Source organism: Delphinus delphis, chromosome 3 (genome assembly GCF_949987515.2).
Source record: "Delphinus delphis chromosome 3, mDelDel1.2, whole genome shotgun sequence".
Classification (NCBI taxonomy): Eukaryota; Metazoa; Chordata; class Mammalia; order Artiodactyla; family Delphinidae; genus Delphinus; species Delphinus delphis.
In genome coordinates this window covers 63,017,117-63,032,572 of record NC_082685.1, presented here as the reverse complement: position 1 = coordinate 63,032,572, position 15,456 = coordinate 63,017,117, and the positions used below count along the sequence as shown (strand labels likewise).

The following is a 15,456-nucleotide window of genomic DNA, read 5'->3' as shown; positions in this document are numbered from 1 at the left end:
AGTGTAATCAGCCCGAATAAAGGCAAAAGAGTGAGGCTTTGGGAAAGGACCTCAGAATGAGATCATAGTGCTACTATGTAAGCAGACGGTATAATAGTGTGAGGAAGGACACTAGGATTTCAGCGAATTTGGGGCTAGGAGTGAACTGTAATGGTAGTTTCTATATCAGAAGAGTGTTAAGATTAGAAAAATACTTGAGGGAAAAAACCAGGAGACTAAATTGTGCCCTACAACTCCTTATATTTATGCTTGTTATACTTGTACTTATAATTAAACAACATTTAAACAGGTTTTCTTTAGACTTCTCAGAGTCTTTAAAATGACATTATTATTATTATTATTATTTTTTTTTTGTGGTACGCGGGCCTCTCACTGCTGTGGCCTCTCCCGTTGCGGAGCACAGGCTCCGGACGCGCAGGCTCAGCAGCCATGGCTCACGGGCCCAGCCGCTCCGCGGCATGTGGGATCTTCCCGGACCGGGGCACAAACCCGTGTGCCCTGCATCGGCAGGCGGACTCTCAACCTCTGTGCCACCAGGGAAGCCCAAAATGACATTATTAACCTATTCATATCTCATAGAACACAGTTTGGGAAAGGCTGGTTTAACCTAATAAAAAAGGCACAACCAAATTCAACCATCATATATACATAACAAAAACACTGAAAGTAAGGAAAGTATTCCAAAAGGTCTACAATGAATGACTAGTTGAATTAATTTCTCTTATTCTTTTGTTTCCCATATTTACTCTATGGAGCCTTTACAAGGAACATGAGCTTAAAGAAAACAGTGGTGTAGTTGTAGGAGGCCATTTTGAAATTGGAGTTTTAAAAGTTATATAACCTTGGACAAGCTCTTTAACCTCATCAGGTCTGTTTTTTCATCTTCAAAATTGGAAAATGACACCCACCTAATGGGTATGCTGTGAGGATTAAATGGATTATGATATCCAAATCACTCAGCACAATGTCTGGCACATACTGTAGGAGCTAGAGATGAAGTAATTACCATTATTATTGAGTTGTTAGAGTTTTAGAGTTTAAGAAAGGAGCGCTGGTTCTGCTAAGGGCATTGGTCCACTCACTGTGATATCAGGGAAGCCAGAAAACACCATTATCTGAGTTTGTAGCTTACTTGTGAAGCAAATGATTCCAGAACCTGCTCCAGAATATAGAACAGGATTCCACTGGACACCTGGCAGGGAAGACTATGAATTCCCAACTGACTGAGAAACTTTTGTCTTGTGGTAGGCAGGCTATGAACACTGTGTACTGAAAACAAACAGACAAAAAATTTGCTAATTGCTTAGAACTAAATTTGATCATTGTATCAGAGAAAGGCATTTAACAACTTCCTTCTAAAATACTCAAGATGCTCTGCTAAATGAAAAGAACTTGTGCTACACCCATGGTGCCTTTAACATTAAATATTCTGGCAACTTTACTGCTTCACAATCGATTCTTGGAAACTTGCTCCTTTAGATTCTTTGGAATTCTTAAATAACCTTTTCTGACTTCATTTATTTAAATATCCCAGAATAGCCTCTTGAGCTATAAGTCTGATGATCAAATACACTATTTTTAGCAGGAAGAGTGCTCTCTGTAACTGATGTTATGCTTCATTTTGAGAAGGACAAATTGTTCAAAAGATTGATAGAACCAATGGTATTTTAAACTGAAAGCAGTGCCAAGGCAAATAAGGCAGGTAGGTATGAAGTTGGAACACAAAAAGATAGGGATGTTTTTTGCCAGTTTAGCTAAAGGCTGGGGAGGCCTCGCACAAGATGGAAGGCAGAGACAGAGTCCACAACCCAGACGTAGTGATCTTCTAGGTAGTTTAGGCACTTCAGCCTAGGTCAGGCTTGTTACCCCAAAACTGGGTTCCCCTCTTGGTGGGTGTTGAGCCAAAAGACACAACCAAGCCAAAGATATGGAGAATGAAGGATTTATTACTTGAAGTTAGAAAGGAGAACACCGGGGATCTTTCCCAAAGCAGTGTCTCCCTGAACAGCAAAACTGGGGAAGTTTTAAGCCAAGAGTACGTGCATATCCATGAAAGGCCTTGTGTGGTATATGCATATTCATGAAGGGGCTTGAGCTGAGGAGATTTTTAACATTGAACTGGGACAAAGCTTTAGGTGATTAAAGCCACAAGTGTCAGAAAAGATCAACATCATTCCATCCTCCATCTGGGTGGGGGCCTTAGTTCCTGTAGAACTTGAAGATGTGTATCATATTATGTACATCCCTTGAGGAGGAACTAGGACTCTGTTTTATTGCTGAACTACTGTTTCTTGACTGCTTTTCCTTTGTTCCTGCATTCCCTCACTTCCCTTACGATCATTAATTACTGAGACCTGTTCAACGACAAGCATTGTGGCCAGGCTTAGATCAAAAAATGGCTTCGGCCAAATATGGCTTTTCTTACGTCAAGAAAGCCATACCTGGTTCTCTTTCTCTGTGGACCCCCTACCCTATCTGTTTACAGACTGGCTTGTTTGTCCAGTGCTTAATACCCCAGAGTAGACAGATGGAGACAGGACTCTGTCATAGGTAAAGCCAGTAACATCTTTGGTGTTATTGATATCCTCCTAGGTGGGAGAAAAATAGGAGATAGAGGAAGGAAGGTCAAGTACAATTTTTCTTATTTTTCTTTACTTTTAAAATTGTGGTAAAATATACATAAGGAAACTTACCATTTTAACCATTTTAAAGTGTACAAATCAGTGGCATTATGTACATTCACATTGTTGTACAACCAGCACCACTATCCAACTCTAGAACTTTTTCATCATCCCAGACTAAAACTCTGTACCCATTAAACAGTAACTCTCCAATCCCTCCTACCAGCCAGCCCCTAGTGACCACTATTCTATTTTCTGTTTCTATGAATTTGCCTATTCTAGGCACCTTGTGTAAATGCAATTAGTCAATATTTGTTTTTTTGTGTCTAGCTTCTTTGACTTAGCATGATGTTTTCAAGGTTCATCCATGTTGCATCGTGTTAGAATTTTGTTCCTTTTTAGGCTGCATAATATCCCATCATACGTATATACCACATCTTAAAAACACATTCATGCATCAGCGGACATTTGGGTTGTTTCCACCTTTTGGCTATTGTGAATAATGCTGTGAATATGGGTGTACAAGCATCTGTTTGTCCTTGTTCTATTTTTCAAAGGCTTTTTCTTCCTCCCTCCACACCTCCTATTACAGCCTCAGGGAGCACTCAGTGCTTGTTTTTGAAGACAAAAACAGGTTTGATTTAGCCAAAATGTGAGAACCGTGTGGTGATTAGCAAGTTTAAAGGCACCCAACGTGGGCTTTGGGCATTGCTCCTGGAGACTGAGGTACCTTCTTAGGCAGCAGGTGTGAAATAAAATTCATATTTTATGGCAAGACCAGAAAAATTTAAACAAAAAATTTTCTCTGCCCTTTCGCCTCCGCTCCCCCATTATGTGTGGACAAACTTGCCACCAGGTACTGGGACCCCATTTACCTGTCTAGCTACTCTTGTACTGGATTCAGGTTTTGTGAGGTTGAAGCTTATACAATGCTTAAGTATTTACAAAGTAAATACTTAGAATAAGACATCACATCAAATTACTGAAGACATGGAAATTCAAATTCCCTGTCTTCTATCTTTAAGCGATTTATCAGAAATGCTCATTACAAAGAGTTGCTTCCCGATTGACAGCTGGCTTCCGCTCCACAACTGGAAGCCACCATAACTCTCAGCAACTCCTTGCTCTTCCAGGTGCCCATGCAAGCGAGGGGTCCTGATGATTCGCTAGCTTCATTTCATCCTGCCACTTACCGGCTGGTCTGAACGTACCTAGGAGCATGTCATCCACCTCAGTGTCTCTTGCATCCAGCTCAAGACATGTGCTTAGAATGGGTTGGGGATTGAAAGGCTTAAGTGCCGTACGCTCCTCAGTCTGATCTAAGGACAGGAGTGGTTTAGAAAACGGTGCGACGAGGCTGAACGAAAAAAACAAGGCGGTGGACTTGAGGGTGGAGTCCTCCCCTCCGCCGCAGAGGGCGCTGTCTTTGACTTTGACAGCGTCTTAGCTAAGACTGCCGAAGGCCGCGTTCCAACGGCGGCCTTCTCTACCCACCAACCTACCTCAAGGAGAGCAGATGAGAGACGCCTCTGGACTTTTAAGATTAGTTTGTGCTCCCATTTCCCAACACAAGGTGTGGCGTAGGAGGTGCCACAACCAGAACTTCCTTTGAGATAAAGAAAAAAGCGGAAGTAGGACAAAAGCGCTTCCTCAGTATTTTGCCTCAAACCGGCTGTCCTACTTTCTTCTGGAAGGGGAGGTGCTCCACTGCTCTTTGCCGCCGCCCTTAGCGCGGCGGCGGGGTCCGTGTACATGCTCAATGGCCAACCCCGCCTCCCAACTGTCTTTCGCCGGCCCTTCCCAGGTTCTTGGGCCTGGGAGTGACGTACACGTGTACGTAACTGGGGGGCGGGGCCTCAGGAAGAAAAGCGGCTGACCCGGAGTCTCGCGAGAACATTCCCTCTCAGTTCTCGCGCTGCTTCTTTACTCTCGTAGCGACGAGACCTTTCGAGATCTTCTCCGCCCCCGCTACCGGCGCCCAGGCTGCGGCCGCTGAGCCGGAGCCGGCCTGAGTAGTGTCCTCCGCTGCGGCCCTCCTTCTAACAACCTAGGCTCTTGTGTGGCCCTCCGCACGTCTCCCACTAGCCCCAGTTTCCTGGCCCACGCGGCCCGCTTTACGCGCGCCAGCCCCGCCGGGGTCCGTGTCTTGTCTTGCCGGCCGGACCCGGGCTCGAGCCTGAGCTGTAGCCGGCGCCATGTCGGTGGTGGGCATAGATCTGGGGTTCCAGAGCTGCTACGTCGCTGTAGCCCGCGCCGGCGGCATCGAAACGATCGCTAATGAATACAGCGACCGCTGCACCCCGTGAGTGTGGGCCAGGGTAGCCGCGTGCACTGGGGGTTGGGGGGTGGTGGGGAGGTAGCGCTTGCTCGGGTCTGTGACCCTCGCGGCTTGGGGAACGCGGGCCGGGCAGTCACCTCCGTTCCGAGCCGAGGCTCCGGTGGGTAGTGGACCCCCACTGCGTTTTAGGTCACTAGGGGCCGCGACCCCCCGTGTGGGTCTGCGCCAGGGGCGAGGCCTTTTTTCTGTGGCCCGCCGGCCGAGCGAGGGCTCCGAGTGGGTACTTGGACCAGCGGAGGCTGTGGGTAGGAGCTGGGGGGAAGGCAGGCCCGGGATGTGGGATGGACCGAGATTCTCTTTTAGAGGGCACATAATAGGCCCAGGGCGTACTGACGTCTCAAAAGCCCAGCACAGAGTTGGGAGCTTTGCACACAGCAGGAGCTTAATAAAAGTTTAATTGAACAGGTCTGGCGTCTGCCGGCAGGCGGTAAGACAGTGCAGAGACCGGAGTCCCACGTGAGTGGGGGGTGGGGTGGCGCCCGGAAGAGAGGGAGTCGGAGCACCAGAGATCTCCAGATAGGATTGGCGCGGAAAGATATCAGAAAAGGATTTAATAAAATCGATGCCTTTTGGATACCTTTTGCATTCGCTTTGGTTTTTCACGTCGCTTCAGTATATTGAACTGAATGTTGGGTCATTCTTTGCTGTCATTCTTTGCGCACCTATCCCTAACAGCGTTCCGCTTTCACTGTAATACATTCCAACCAGGGTGTTGGCTGCAATTGTTAATGAATGACTCAGGGGCTCACTTTGACTTTTAGAACCTATGGTAAGTTATGGAGCCAGTATAGACACAGCGCTAAGAAATCATGACTGACCCAGGTCTTTCCTTGGATAGGGTAAGAGTCTTGTACGTAGAGACACCTTTCAATCCATTGTCTTCCTCTTGGACAGAATCTCTTTAAGAAGTTTCTGTTATTTGCTAGGTTCTCATTGTGTCTCATTAAGGGCCTCTGTTTTAAGGCTCGTTTTTCACCCTACCTTTTGTTACACTTCTTGAGCAATTTCTGGCCAACTCGATTGCTCCCTATACCAGACTGATATTTGCTACCCAGAAGACTGACAACATTTCCCTTAAACTTATCAAATTTCTATCCCTTATTTTAGACGTAACCCATTTGCTTCCCGCAAAACCCATCCCAGATCCAAAACCACAGTTTGATGTTCCTTTCTCAATTTTATTTATAGTTTTTAACTAATGAGATATAATTCACATACCATGCAGTTAACCCTTTTAAAGTGTACAGTTTGTTTTTAGTGTAGACACAAAACTGTGCAACCATCAACACAATTTTAAAACATTTTCATCATCCCACAAGAGAAACCCTGTACTCATTAGCAGTCACAGCCCAATCCCCAACCCTCCCATCTTAATAGTTTTTAACATTGGGTCTAATTTGTATTTCCAGGGAAGTGTATTGTACAATGAAGTTTTTAAGTATTTAAGCATTAATTTCCTATTTGTTATTTTCCTCTCTGGATCCTAGTTTGCTTCATCTGTAGAGATAGTTTTCCTCAAGAAATTAAGAGGGCTAGAGCACTGAGTTAGGCATGTAACTTTTTGGTCTTTTCCCAGCTAGAATTGAACATACTTTAGCTCCAAAGGTAAGAGAATTCCAAATATTGGAATGAAGTATTCCTGTCCTTTCTTTTAGACTCTTATGACCCCTTTTCTCCTTTAAACAAATAGTAACTACAGCAGTTTTACCATGAATCTCATTATTTGGAACTGAAAGAGTTGTTTCAGAAAAGAATTTAATCTTCCCAGATCACAGTTAAATTTGTCCCAAAGACTATTTGATGGGTGACCAGATACACCATGTAATTGTGATAAGAATATATGTTTAAATACTTAAAAGTAATTTTCCTTACATGTTCCTATATTTCCAGGAACTTAGAGGGATGCCATACATTCAAGTAGTTTTTTTTTTTTTTCCCCCGGTACACGGGCCTCTCACTGTTGTGGCCTCTCCCGTTGCGGAGCACAGGCTCCGGAAGCGCAGGCTCATCGGTCATGGCTCACGGGCCCAGCCGCTCCGCGGCATGTGGGATCTTCCCGGACCAGGGAACGAACCCGTGTCCTCTGCATCAGCAGGCGGACTCTCAACCACTGCACCACCAGGGAAGCCCCCAAGTAGTTTTTGAACTGTGATCTCGATTAGCTTAGATTTCTGTGTTGGAGTCTTTGGCTAAGTAGAACATGGTGGGCAGAAAGGTTGATTTTTTTTTTTTTTTTTTAAGTAGTGATTATGGAAGAATGGATTTATATCTCAGAGGTACACAGGGAATGTGAGATAGGTTTGTTTTAGTGTGAGAGTGGAATGAGATGCAGGTTCTGGAGGGCTGGGTATAGTGAAAGTAACTCATTTAAAATTGTGGGTGCAACAGGATTTGAATTCCATTTTTGAGGAGCCAGTTGAGCCTTACCTAGAAGAGACCCTTGCTTTCCCACCAAATTTAGGCTTCCTTTCATTTCAGCAGATAATGAGTAGCTTCTAATATGCCAGCTGTTGTGCTAAGCACTAAAGGTACTCTGATAAACAAGTAAGATCCTGCCATCATGGACATGGCTAGTGGAGAAAACCAGATGCTAAACAAATATGTAATTACTGACTGTGGTAAAGGTCCAGATGGGAAAGTACGGAAAGCAATGACGGGGACCTAATTTAAATTGGATATGGGGTGGTGATGGAAGGTGCTTCTTAAAGAAGTGTCATTTAAGATGAAACGCAGAGGATGAGTAGGGTTTTACCATGGAGGTTCGTGGTGGGAGCGAGGAAGAGTTGTTCCAGGCAGAAGGAATAGCAAGTGAGGAAGAACTGAGGCACACTTGACAGACTGAGAGGATTATAGCCACTTGAAAAAATGCTGTGAATTGAATCTGCAGAGAAGTTAGGCAAGACAGGTTAGATTATGGCAGGGCTTTGTAAATCATGTTAAAGATTTTTATCTAGGTGCTGTGGGAGGTGATCCAATTGATATTTTAAAGATGTGATTGGCTTTTTTATGGAGAACGAATTTATTTGAGAAGGGCAAGAGAAGAAGCCGGATGATGCTTAGGAGGATATTGCAATCATTTGGTCCACGTGGGAGTTTATGTTGCTCCCCACCAGTGTGGAAGCATGGGAGAAAAGTGTGGGCGGCTTAGAGATAAACTTTGGAGTTTTAACTTACGAGTGTCGTGTTGATATTTCATGACCATAGGCTTTGGAATAAGATGGAAAGCCTATTTTTATATTTAGTTGGATTATTACACTAGAAAGAGTACAACCTTAAAGCTTCTTTGGAATAAAAATGTTAACGGACTGCCAAACATTACAGGAGTTAATTGGGCCGTACTGTACAAAATTTATAGAGTAGATATGAGTTACCTAAGAAGATAATTTTGTGTATGAATAGTTATCATTTTCATGGACTTAGTTCCTCATAAAACAGTATATTAGGAATTTGAAGAGATGAAATTGTCTGTTAATAACTGCCCTTGGGAGCAAAAGCTGAAAGTAAGGTGGGTTCTGGCTAACTGGCAGATTAATATCTGATACCTTATTTGTGCAAGAAAAGTGTTCCTCTATGGAGTGAATATCTTTACACGTTGTAGATCTAAGCGCGTCAGGATGACTGGATCTTTTGGTTTCAGTGAATAGGAAAGTTGATTGGTTAACTAAAGCTTCAGATTGCTAACACTTCTCATGTCTAACTGAGGTTATCAAAGTAGTTTCTTAGACTCATTTAAGAACTAAAATACAACTTTGTATATAGAATTGGTAGGTGTAATCTACAGGAACTTTATGTCATCAGGTTCTAAATTGGGTTTCCTAAATTAAAACTTTTTCTGACTTCATAAAATACTTGTTTGCTTTAGCAACAACAACAAAAATAAAGTGCTAAGTAAAATTGTTTCTAATTATTTGCTGTTTGCTGTCTATCCTTGCATAACTTTTTCTAGACTTCTACAAATATATGTGGGGATGTGTGTGCCCATATAAACAAATAGGATCATACTATATTTTGTAATTATTTTCTTTCACTTATATTTTAGACATCTTTCAGAGTCAGTAAATATGAATTTACCTCCTTAAGTACATAATAGTCCATACTATGGCTTTAACATGCTTTCCTCAGATGTTCAGGTTGTTTCTAAATTTTTGCAATTAGAAATAGTCTTCAACAAGTCTTTTATATTTATGTTTACATGTTAATACTTTTATTTTTGTTGGATAGATTTCAAGATGTGAAATTGGTGAAAGGATATATATGCTTAAAATTTCAGTACCTATTGCCAGAATACTTTACAAAAATTTAAGGGATTAATTTACACCAGGAACGTAAGTGATTTCTCTGTTTCACTGGGGTTTGTGAGGATTATGAGTTATATAAAATATTTAGCATAATGCCTGTTACATAGTAAATACTGCCCAATTATTTGCTCATATTGTTATTATTACCTTTTTGTATATTTTATTAATTCTGTTCATTAATGGACCATATATTGGGACAGTAAAATTAAATCTATGGAAGTTTGCCTTTAGGGTTTATCAAATATGTAGCTTTTAATGTGTAAATCTTACTGACTCAGGAGTTTGTGGTTCTTAAGGAACTGCATATCTTGCTAGTATGAGTTGTTTGATCTGTTCGATATCAACTGTTTTGGGTATTTTCTAGCTCTGGGCTAAGGCAGTGACCGTGGGGTAGTCTGATTAACCTAATAACCATTTCCATGCCAGTCTTGCCTGCTTCTCTTATTTGATAGTCCAAATACTATTGTAGGTTCTCTGAAAAACTCATTTTCTTATATTGTTTAAGAAATTGAATTAGAGTAACAGCTGTCTGAATATTCTGAGAGCGGTCCTACACACACTTATAAACGTGAAACTGTACCTTTTAAGGATCCGTGCCGGTTGCAGCTGTTCATAACATCCTATCAGAATATCCATAAATGTTTGGTCAGTGGTATCTTTTACCCAGGAAAGAGAACAACGGCTATTCTCTGGTTTAAAAAGATGATTATTTCTAGGACTTAAAGATTAGAACAGAAAAGTTTTGAACTTGATTTAAATTAACTTTGTGTAATGTCAGCCTGTAATTTGGAATGGAGAAAAGGTAATATCAGTCAAGTAGCAAGTGTCTTGAGTACTGCCATTTTTAGCAGCATTAACTTGGCCTTGTGAAAAGTATAGAGGAAGTGTAAGATAGAGTCCTGCTGTGGAGATGTAATCATTCTAGTTGGAAATATGAATGACGTAAAGCAACAGTAAATAGAATAAGAATAGAGAGTACAATTATGGGCAAGGTTATTAAATATAGACCTTAATTATACAAGTTCAGAGGACAAGTCATATCTGTGGGAGATAGAGTGATAAGGAAAGGCAGGAGTGGGACTTGAGCAAACAGGATTAGAATACATGAAGAAAGGATTGGGACAGTCTGGTGAAGGTATAGAAGTAGGAATAAATCTAGAGGGTTTGGTAGGCAGTACAAAAGTATGTATGGGGACTTCCCTGGTGGTCCAGTGGTAAAGAGTCTGCCTTCCAGTGCAAGGGTTGCGGATTCGATCCCTGGTCATGGAACTAAGATCCCACGTGTAGTGGAACAACTAAGCCCACACGCCACAACTACTAAGCTTGGGCGCCTCAACGCCAGAGCCTGCGTGCTGCAAACTACAGAACCCACGTTCTCTGGAGCCTGCGTGCTGCAACTAGAGAGAAGCCTGTGCGCTGCAAGGAGGATGCAGCCAAAAAAAAAAAAAAAAAAAGGTTAAAAAAAAAATGTATGTGTGGGACTTGGAGTTTGGTAGTCCTGATTTTGAATCCTGAGCTCTAGTACTAGTTATGTTTCTGGGCACATTAACTTGCCTTTATTCAGTTCTTCATTTACAAAATTGGGTCAGTAATAGTTCTTGTCTTAGAGTATTTGGGAGAATCAAGTGTAGAATGCTTAGCACACTGCCTGGCATATGAAGGCTCAAAAATGAAAGCCGTGGGACAAGGGAGCTTGACCTGCTTGGATGAAAGAGAGGCTTCCTACATAGGGATTGCATGCAGGCTATGTGAAAATTTGGAATTTCCTGGTGAGTGGGAAATAGTATCAATACATATTTCCGTTAAATATCTGTTCCCTATCCAAATCCTGACAGAATCATTCAGACACTGAAGATTTTTTAGAGTGTTTGTTGAGGAGAAACAAACTTAATGGGGGTATTTAGCTTCTCTTTTTAAAAGAATTACTTAATTTATTAGGATTGCATAGCAGTATTTACCTAAATAGTAATGGCCGTCTCTGGTAGGAGGGTGTTGGTTGTAGAGTTACTGATAATCCCTATGTTCTTTTTTACACTTTTCTAATTTTCTACGATGAGCTTGCACTAGAAAGCACGGAATAGGTTCTAGCGTTGGCCCTAAAATTTGACGTAATCTTTTTGGGCCTTTTTCACATTTAAATATTAGATTTCTTTATGTAAGCTTTTACTTTAAAAAACCCTTTCAATTTGTGCTGTTTAACATATCTACCCTCATTCAGTCGTCGTCTTTTTTTTTTTTTGCGGTACGCGAGCCTCTCACTGTTGTGGCCTCCGCCGTTGTGGAGCACAGGCTCTGGACGCGCAGGCTCAGCGGCCATGGCTCACGGGCCCAGCCGCTCTGCGGCATGTGGGATCTTCCCGGACCGGGGCATGAACCCGTGTCCCCTGCATCGGCAGGCGGACTCTCAACCACTGCGCCGCCAGGGAAGCCCTCAGTTGTCCTTTTGAAAAGGAAATGGTAGAACTTTTTATTCCTCATGATTTTAAAGATGGCTGAGTGGGTTTTAGTGGATAGTTTGAGAAGGTGAAGCACAATTTACATAGCAAACTAGTTGGTATATTTTTGGTTTGTACTGGTTTTTTTTTTTTTTTTCTTTTTTTGTCTGTGCCCTGTGTCTTGTGGGATCTCAGTTCCCCAACCAGGGATTAGACCCAGGCTATGGCAGTGAAAGCCCAGAATCCTAACCACTAGGCCACCAGGGAACTCCCTAGTTGGTGTGTATATATATGTGTGTGTGTGTGTGTGTGTGTGTATATATATATATATATATATATATTTTTTTTTTTTTTTTTGCGGTACGTGGGCCTCTCACTGCCGTGGCCTCTCCCGTTGCGGAGTACAGGCTTCAGGCTTCAGGCTCAGTGGCCATGGCTCACGGGCCCAGCCGCTCCGCGGCACGTGGGGTCTTCCTGGACCGGGGTACGAACCTGCGTCCCCTGCATCGGTAGGTGGACTCTCAACCACTGCGCCACCAGGGAAGTCCCGGTATATATTTTTTGTATGAAACTCAGACCAAGGTTTCATTGGAGATTTAGTAATATATAATGTTATTTATGATGTGCCAGTCTCTGATAAATGTCCTTTAAAAGTGGATCAACAAATTTAATCCTTATAGCAACCATATTACATAGGTGCGGTAATTTCCCCCATTTTAGAGATGAACAAATTGAATTTCAGAGCAGTTAATTAACAGGTCACACAGCTAGAAAGGTAGAGAAGGGATTCAGACAGACCCATACTGTCTAATTCTAGAGCCTGAGCTCTTTTTACTGTACATGTGTTCAACTCAATCAAATTGACCATAAAGTGGAAAAGCTAAGGATTCCTTTCTTTAATGTACTAGTTGGCTTGTTATAGAACTTTTTTTAGAATGTAAGAATTATGTAATAATATATTAATGATTTTCTATAATACGATAAGAAAAGTGTGAATTCTGCCCATACTTTGCAAGAGTTATGCCTTGTTTGAGGTGTAATTGCCATATTATGTGGTAAAGATTGATGTTCCATTAGTTACATTTGATTGCTTTGTAAGAAGTTGGGAACTGTTTGTAGTGTGTGCATATATAGACGAATAAAAGGATGAATAATTTGAACTGAGACAAACTTTTATTTAGCTTTTCAAGATATACGAACCATTTCCTATCTATTACTTCTAAGGCAGATGTAGATTTTAAGAGTAAGTAAAAATGTTAACTGACTTCAAAGAGAATATTACCTAGAGCAGCTCCGTACAGTAGAACATTGTGTGATGATGGAAATGTTCTACATTCACATTGCCCAAAGTCCAGTAAGTTTTAAGCCAAGTCTAATAAGTTTTAAGAGGTAGTAACAATTTTTACTTGAGAGAGATTGGGAAGGCATCACAAGTGTGTGATGTCTCTGGAGAATGAGTGAGATTTAGAAGGACCAGGGCATTTCAGGTGGCAAAAGTGGTAGAGCAAAGCAGGAGGATTGGAAGACTGTTTGACTTGTGTTGGGGCACTGTGTGCTTGAGATTGCACCTGGAAAATGGGGGTGGGGTTGGGATTGTGAGAGGCCTTAGGTTCTACATTACGGAATCTGGACCCTATTTGCTGGTAATGTTTTTGTTTGGAAGGTAATTAGAAGCAAGACAGATTCAGAGTTACCAAGGTAGAATAGGAAATTAACCCTTCAACAGACATACAATAAAGTTGGGAACATTAATTTTTTCATTCTTAGAGCTAGTATTGTTTTGAGGAGATGAAGGCTTGAAAACAGGGCTGCAGGAAACAATGGAAGATAAATAATGTTGGCTTTTAGTTATGTTGGGATTGAGTTATTGGTGGGATGCATGTTAGAAATTCAGATCTGGTGGCTTTTAGAAAGATGTAGGTTTGCATGCATAGGCTAGAAGGAGTGGACAGGGTGAATGGAGTAGGTAAGATTACGGTGGGCAATTTCCTAAAGGGCTGTAATAGGGGAGACATTTAAGTGGTACTCAGGATTTTTTTTTTTTTTTAAGTGATAGGTGGTATATTTGCAGAAAGGCTGAGCTTGATACCTGTGCTCTAGAGGGGCTACCCCTCAGCATGTTCTAGGCCCATAGAGCTTAGGGCTCATAGGAAATCTGATGAAATTCCAGGCTGTGTCATTTATTCAGGGCATAGCTGCTTGTAACTTTTCTGGGAGATTGGCTCACAGGGACTCTTGCACCATTGTTTGGAAAGGACCACTGAGGCACAGAGAGGCTGAGCATTCTGCCAGTTTGTACAAGGCTGGTAAGTTTAAGTAAAACAGTTCTACTTAATTAGTAGGTCATCTAGTCCGGTCAGATTTGGACCAAGGCAGTATGGCTGCAGAGCTCTTATTCTTACTCGTTCCACTAAATTCGAAGAATTAGGGGTCCAGGGGGGATAGAGAGAGGGTCAAAGCTAGCTAGAGTGTGAAGTATGGAGAAACGATCTATAGTCCTGACGCCCATTGCTTTCAGATTGTATGACTCTGGACAAATTTACTTATTAATACCTTTTTGGACTCAGTTTCCTCTCCTATAAAGTGGGAATAAGATAGGGTGCTTATGAGGATTAAATGAGATGGTGCATATAGGCAATTTATGCAGTCATTATTATTAAGTAGGAGGAAGAGAAGGCTTTACTAACCTGAGGGAGAAATGGACTCTGGGAAGAGCTTTGTCTTTTGGATTTTTTGGGGGTGGCATGGGTGAATTTGATCTTATTTTAGCTTGAGAGAAATCAGCTACTGGAAAGGGAGATGACAAATATATCCAAGGTTCCAGAGTGAAAAACAGGGGGAAGCATGGAGGCCATGATAGCAAAAACATCAACTCCAAAATAACTGACTTTTTAAGCTTAAACACAGTGTTTTAAAGTGTTTATACCTTTAAGCAAGTTTCAATTTTGCTTTCTAAAATAAGCAGCATATACATCAAACCAGCAGTGTATGAATTGATTTGGAAGAATGTGTTCAGAAGTGGGAATGAAGTTCCTTGTCAGAAATTGAGTCTTTAAAAAAAAAAAAAAAGAAATTGAGTCCTTGGAAACTAGTTCTAGAAAAATAACTTTTTATGTATTCAATATTCACAATAGGACAAGCGTTGTTTTCAGGGTTTATAGACTATTCTCTTGGTGAAGTTATGAGCTGTTCTAAACACAAAGAACATTTTATTGATGTATTGATATGAGGGTATACTATTTTATATTGGAATTTTGAACACCAGACTTGAAGAATTAGAGGACAGTGGAGACTGGTTAGTCCACCTCTCTCCAGTATTTCAGACAGATGGTCATACCAAACTTGTACTTCAACATCTAAGTGATGAACTCCCATTATTCTAAGAAGCAGCGCATTCCATGGACAGTTTACTCAGTAGAAAGGTCAAAATCATAGACTTACTGTGTGCAGTTAACAAAAATAGGGCTTTTCGGCTAAGCAGATTTTTTTGCTGTGCTGCGAGGCTTTTGGGATCTTAGTTCCGTAAACAGGGATCGAACCTTCCCCCCCACTGCAGTGGGAGCGCGGAGTCTTAACCACTGGACCACCAGGGAAGTCCTTGCCTGCTTTGGTTTTGGATGTAATAATTGCAGTAAGGTTTGATGTTTAAATGTTTGTTTTGTCTTCTAGGGCTTGCATTTCTTTTGGTCCTAAGAATCGTTCAATTGGAGCAGCAGCTAAAAGCCAGGTAGAACTTTGTTTTTCCCTAAAGTGACTTTCTTCTG

At 41.7% G+C, this 15,456-nt stretch overlaps 2 protein-coding genes across 2 annotated transcripts in view; one reads left to right on the top strand and one right to left on the bottom strand.

Moving 5' to 3' along the window:
• The window catches only part of ZCCHC10 (zinc finger CCHC-type containing 10), a 42,724-nt gene extending 38,462 nt beyond the window's left edge, over positions 1-4,262 (bottom strand). The window contains exon 1 of the mRNA XM_060006939.1: positions 4,124-4,262. The gene's annotated coding sequence lies outside the window, so the exon portion shown is untranslated. The remainder of the gene's footprint in view (positions 1-4,123) is intronic.
• Positions 4,263-4,572: 310 nt separating this feature from the next.
• The window catches only part of HSPA4 (heat shock protein family A (Hsp70) member 4), a 42,644-nt gene continuing 31,760 nt past the window's right edge, over positions 4,573-15,456 (top strand). Inside the window, exons 1-2 of the mRNA XM_060008852.1 lie at positions 4,573-4,923; positions 15,362-15,419. Coding sequence (XP_059864835.1) covers positions 4,817-4,923; positions 15,362-15,419 — 165 coding nt within the window. The 5' untranslated portion in view covers positions 4,573-4,816. The remainder of the gene's footprint in view (positions 4,924-15,361; positions 15,420-15,456) is intronic.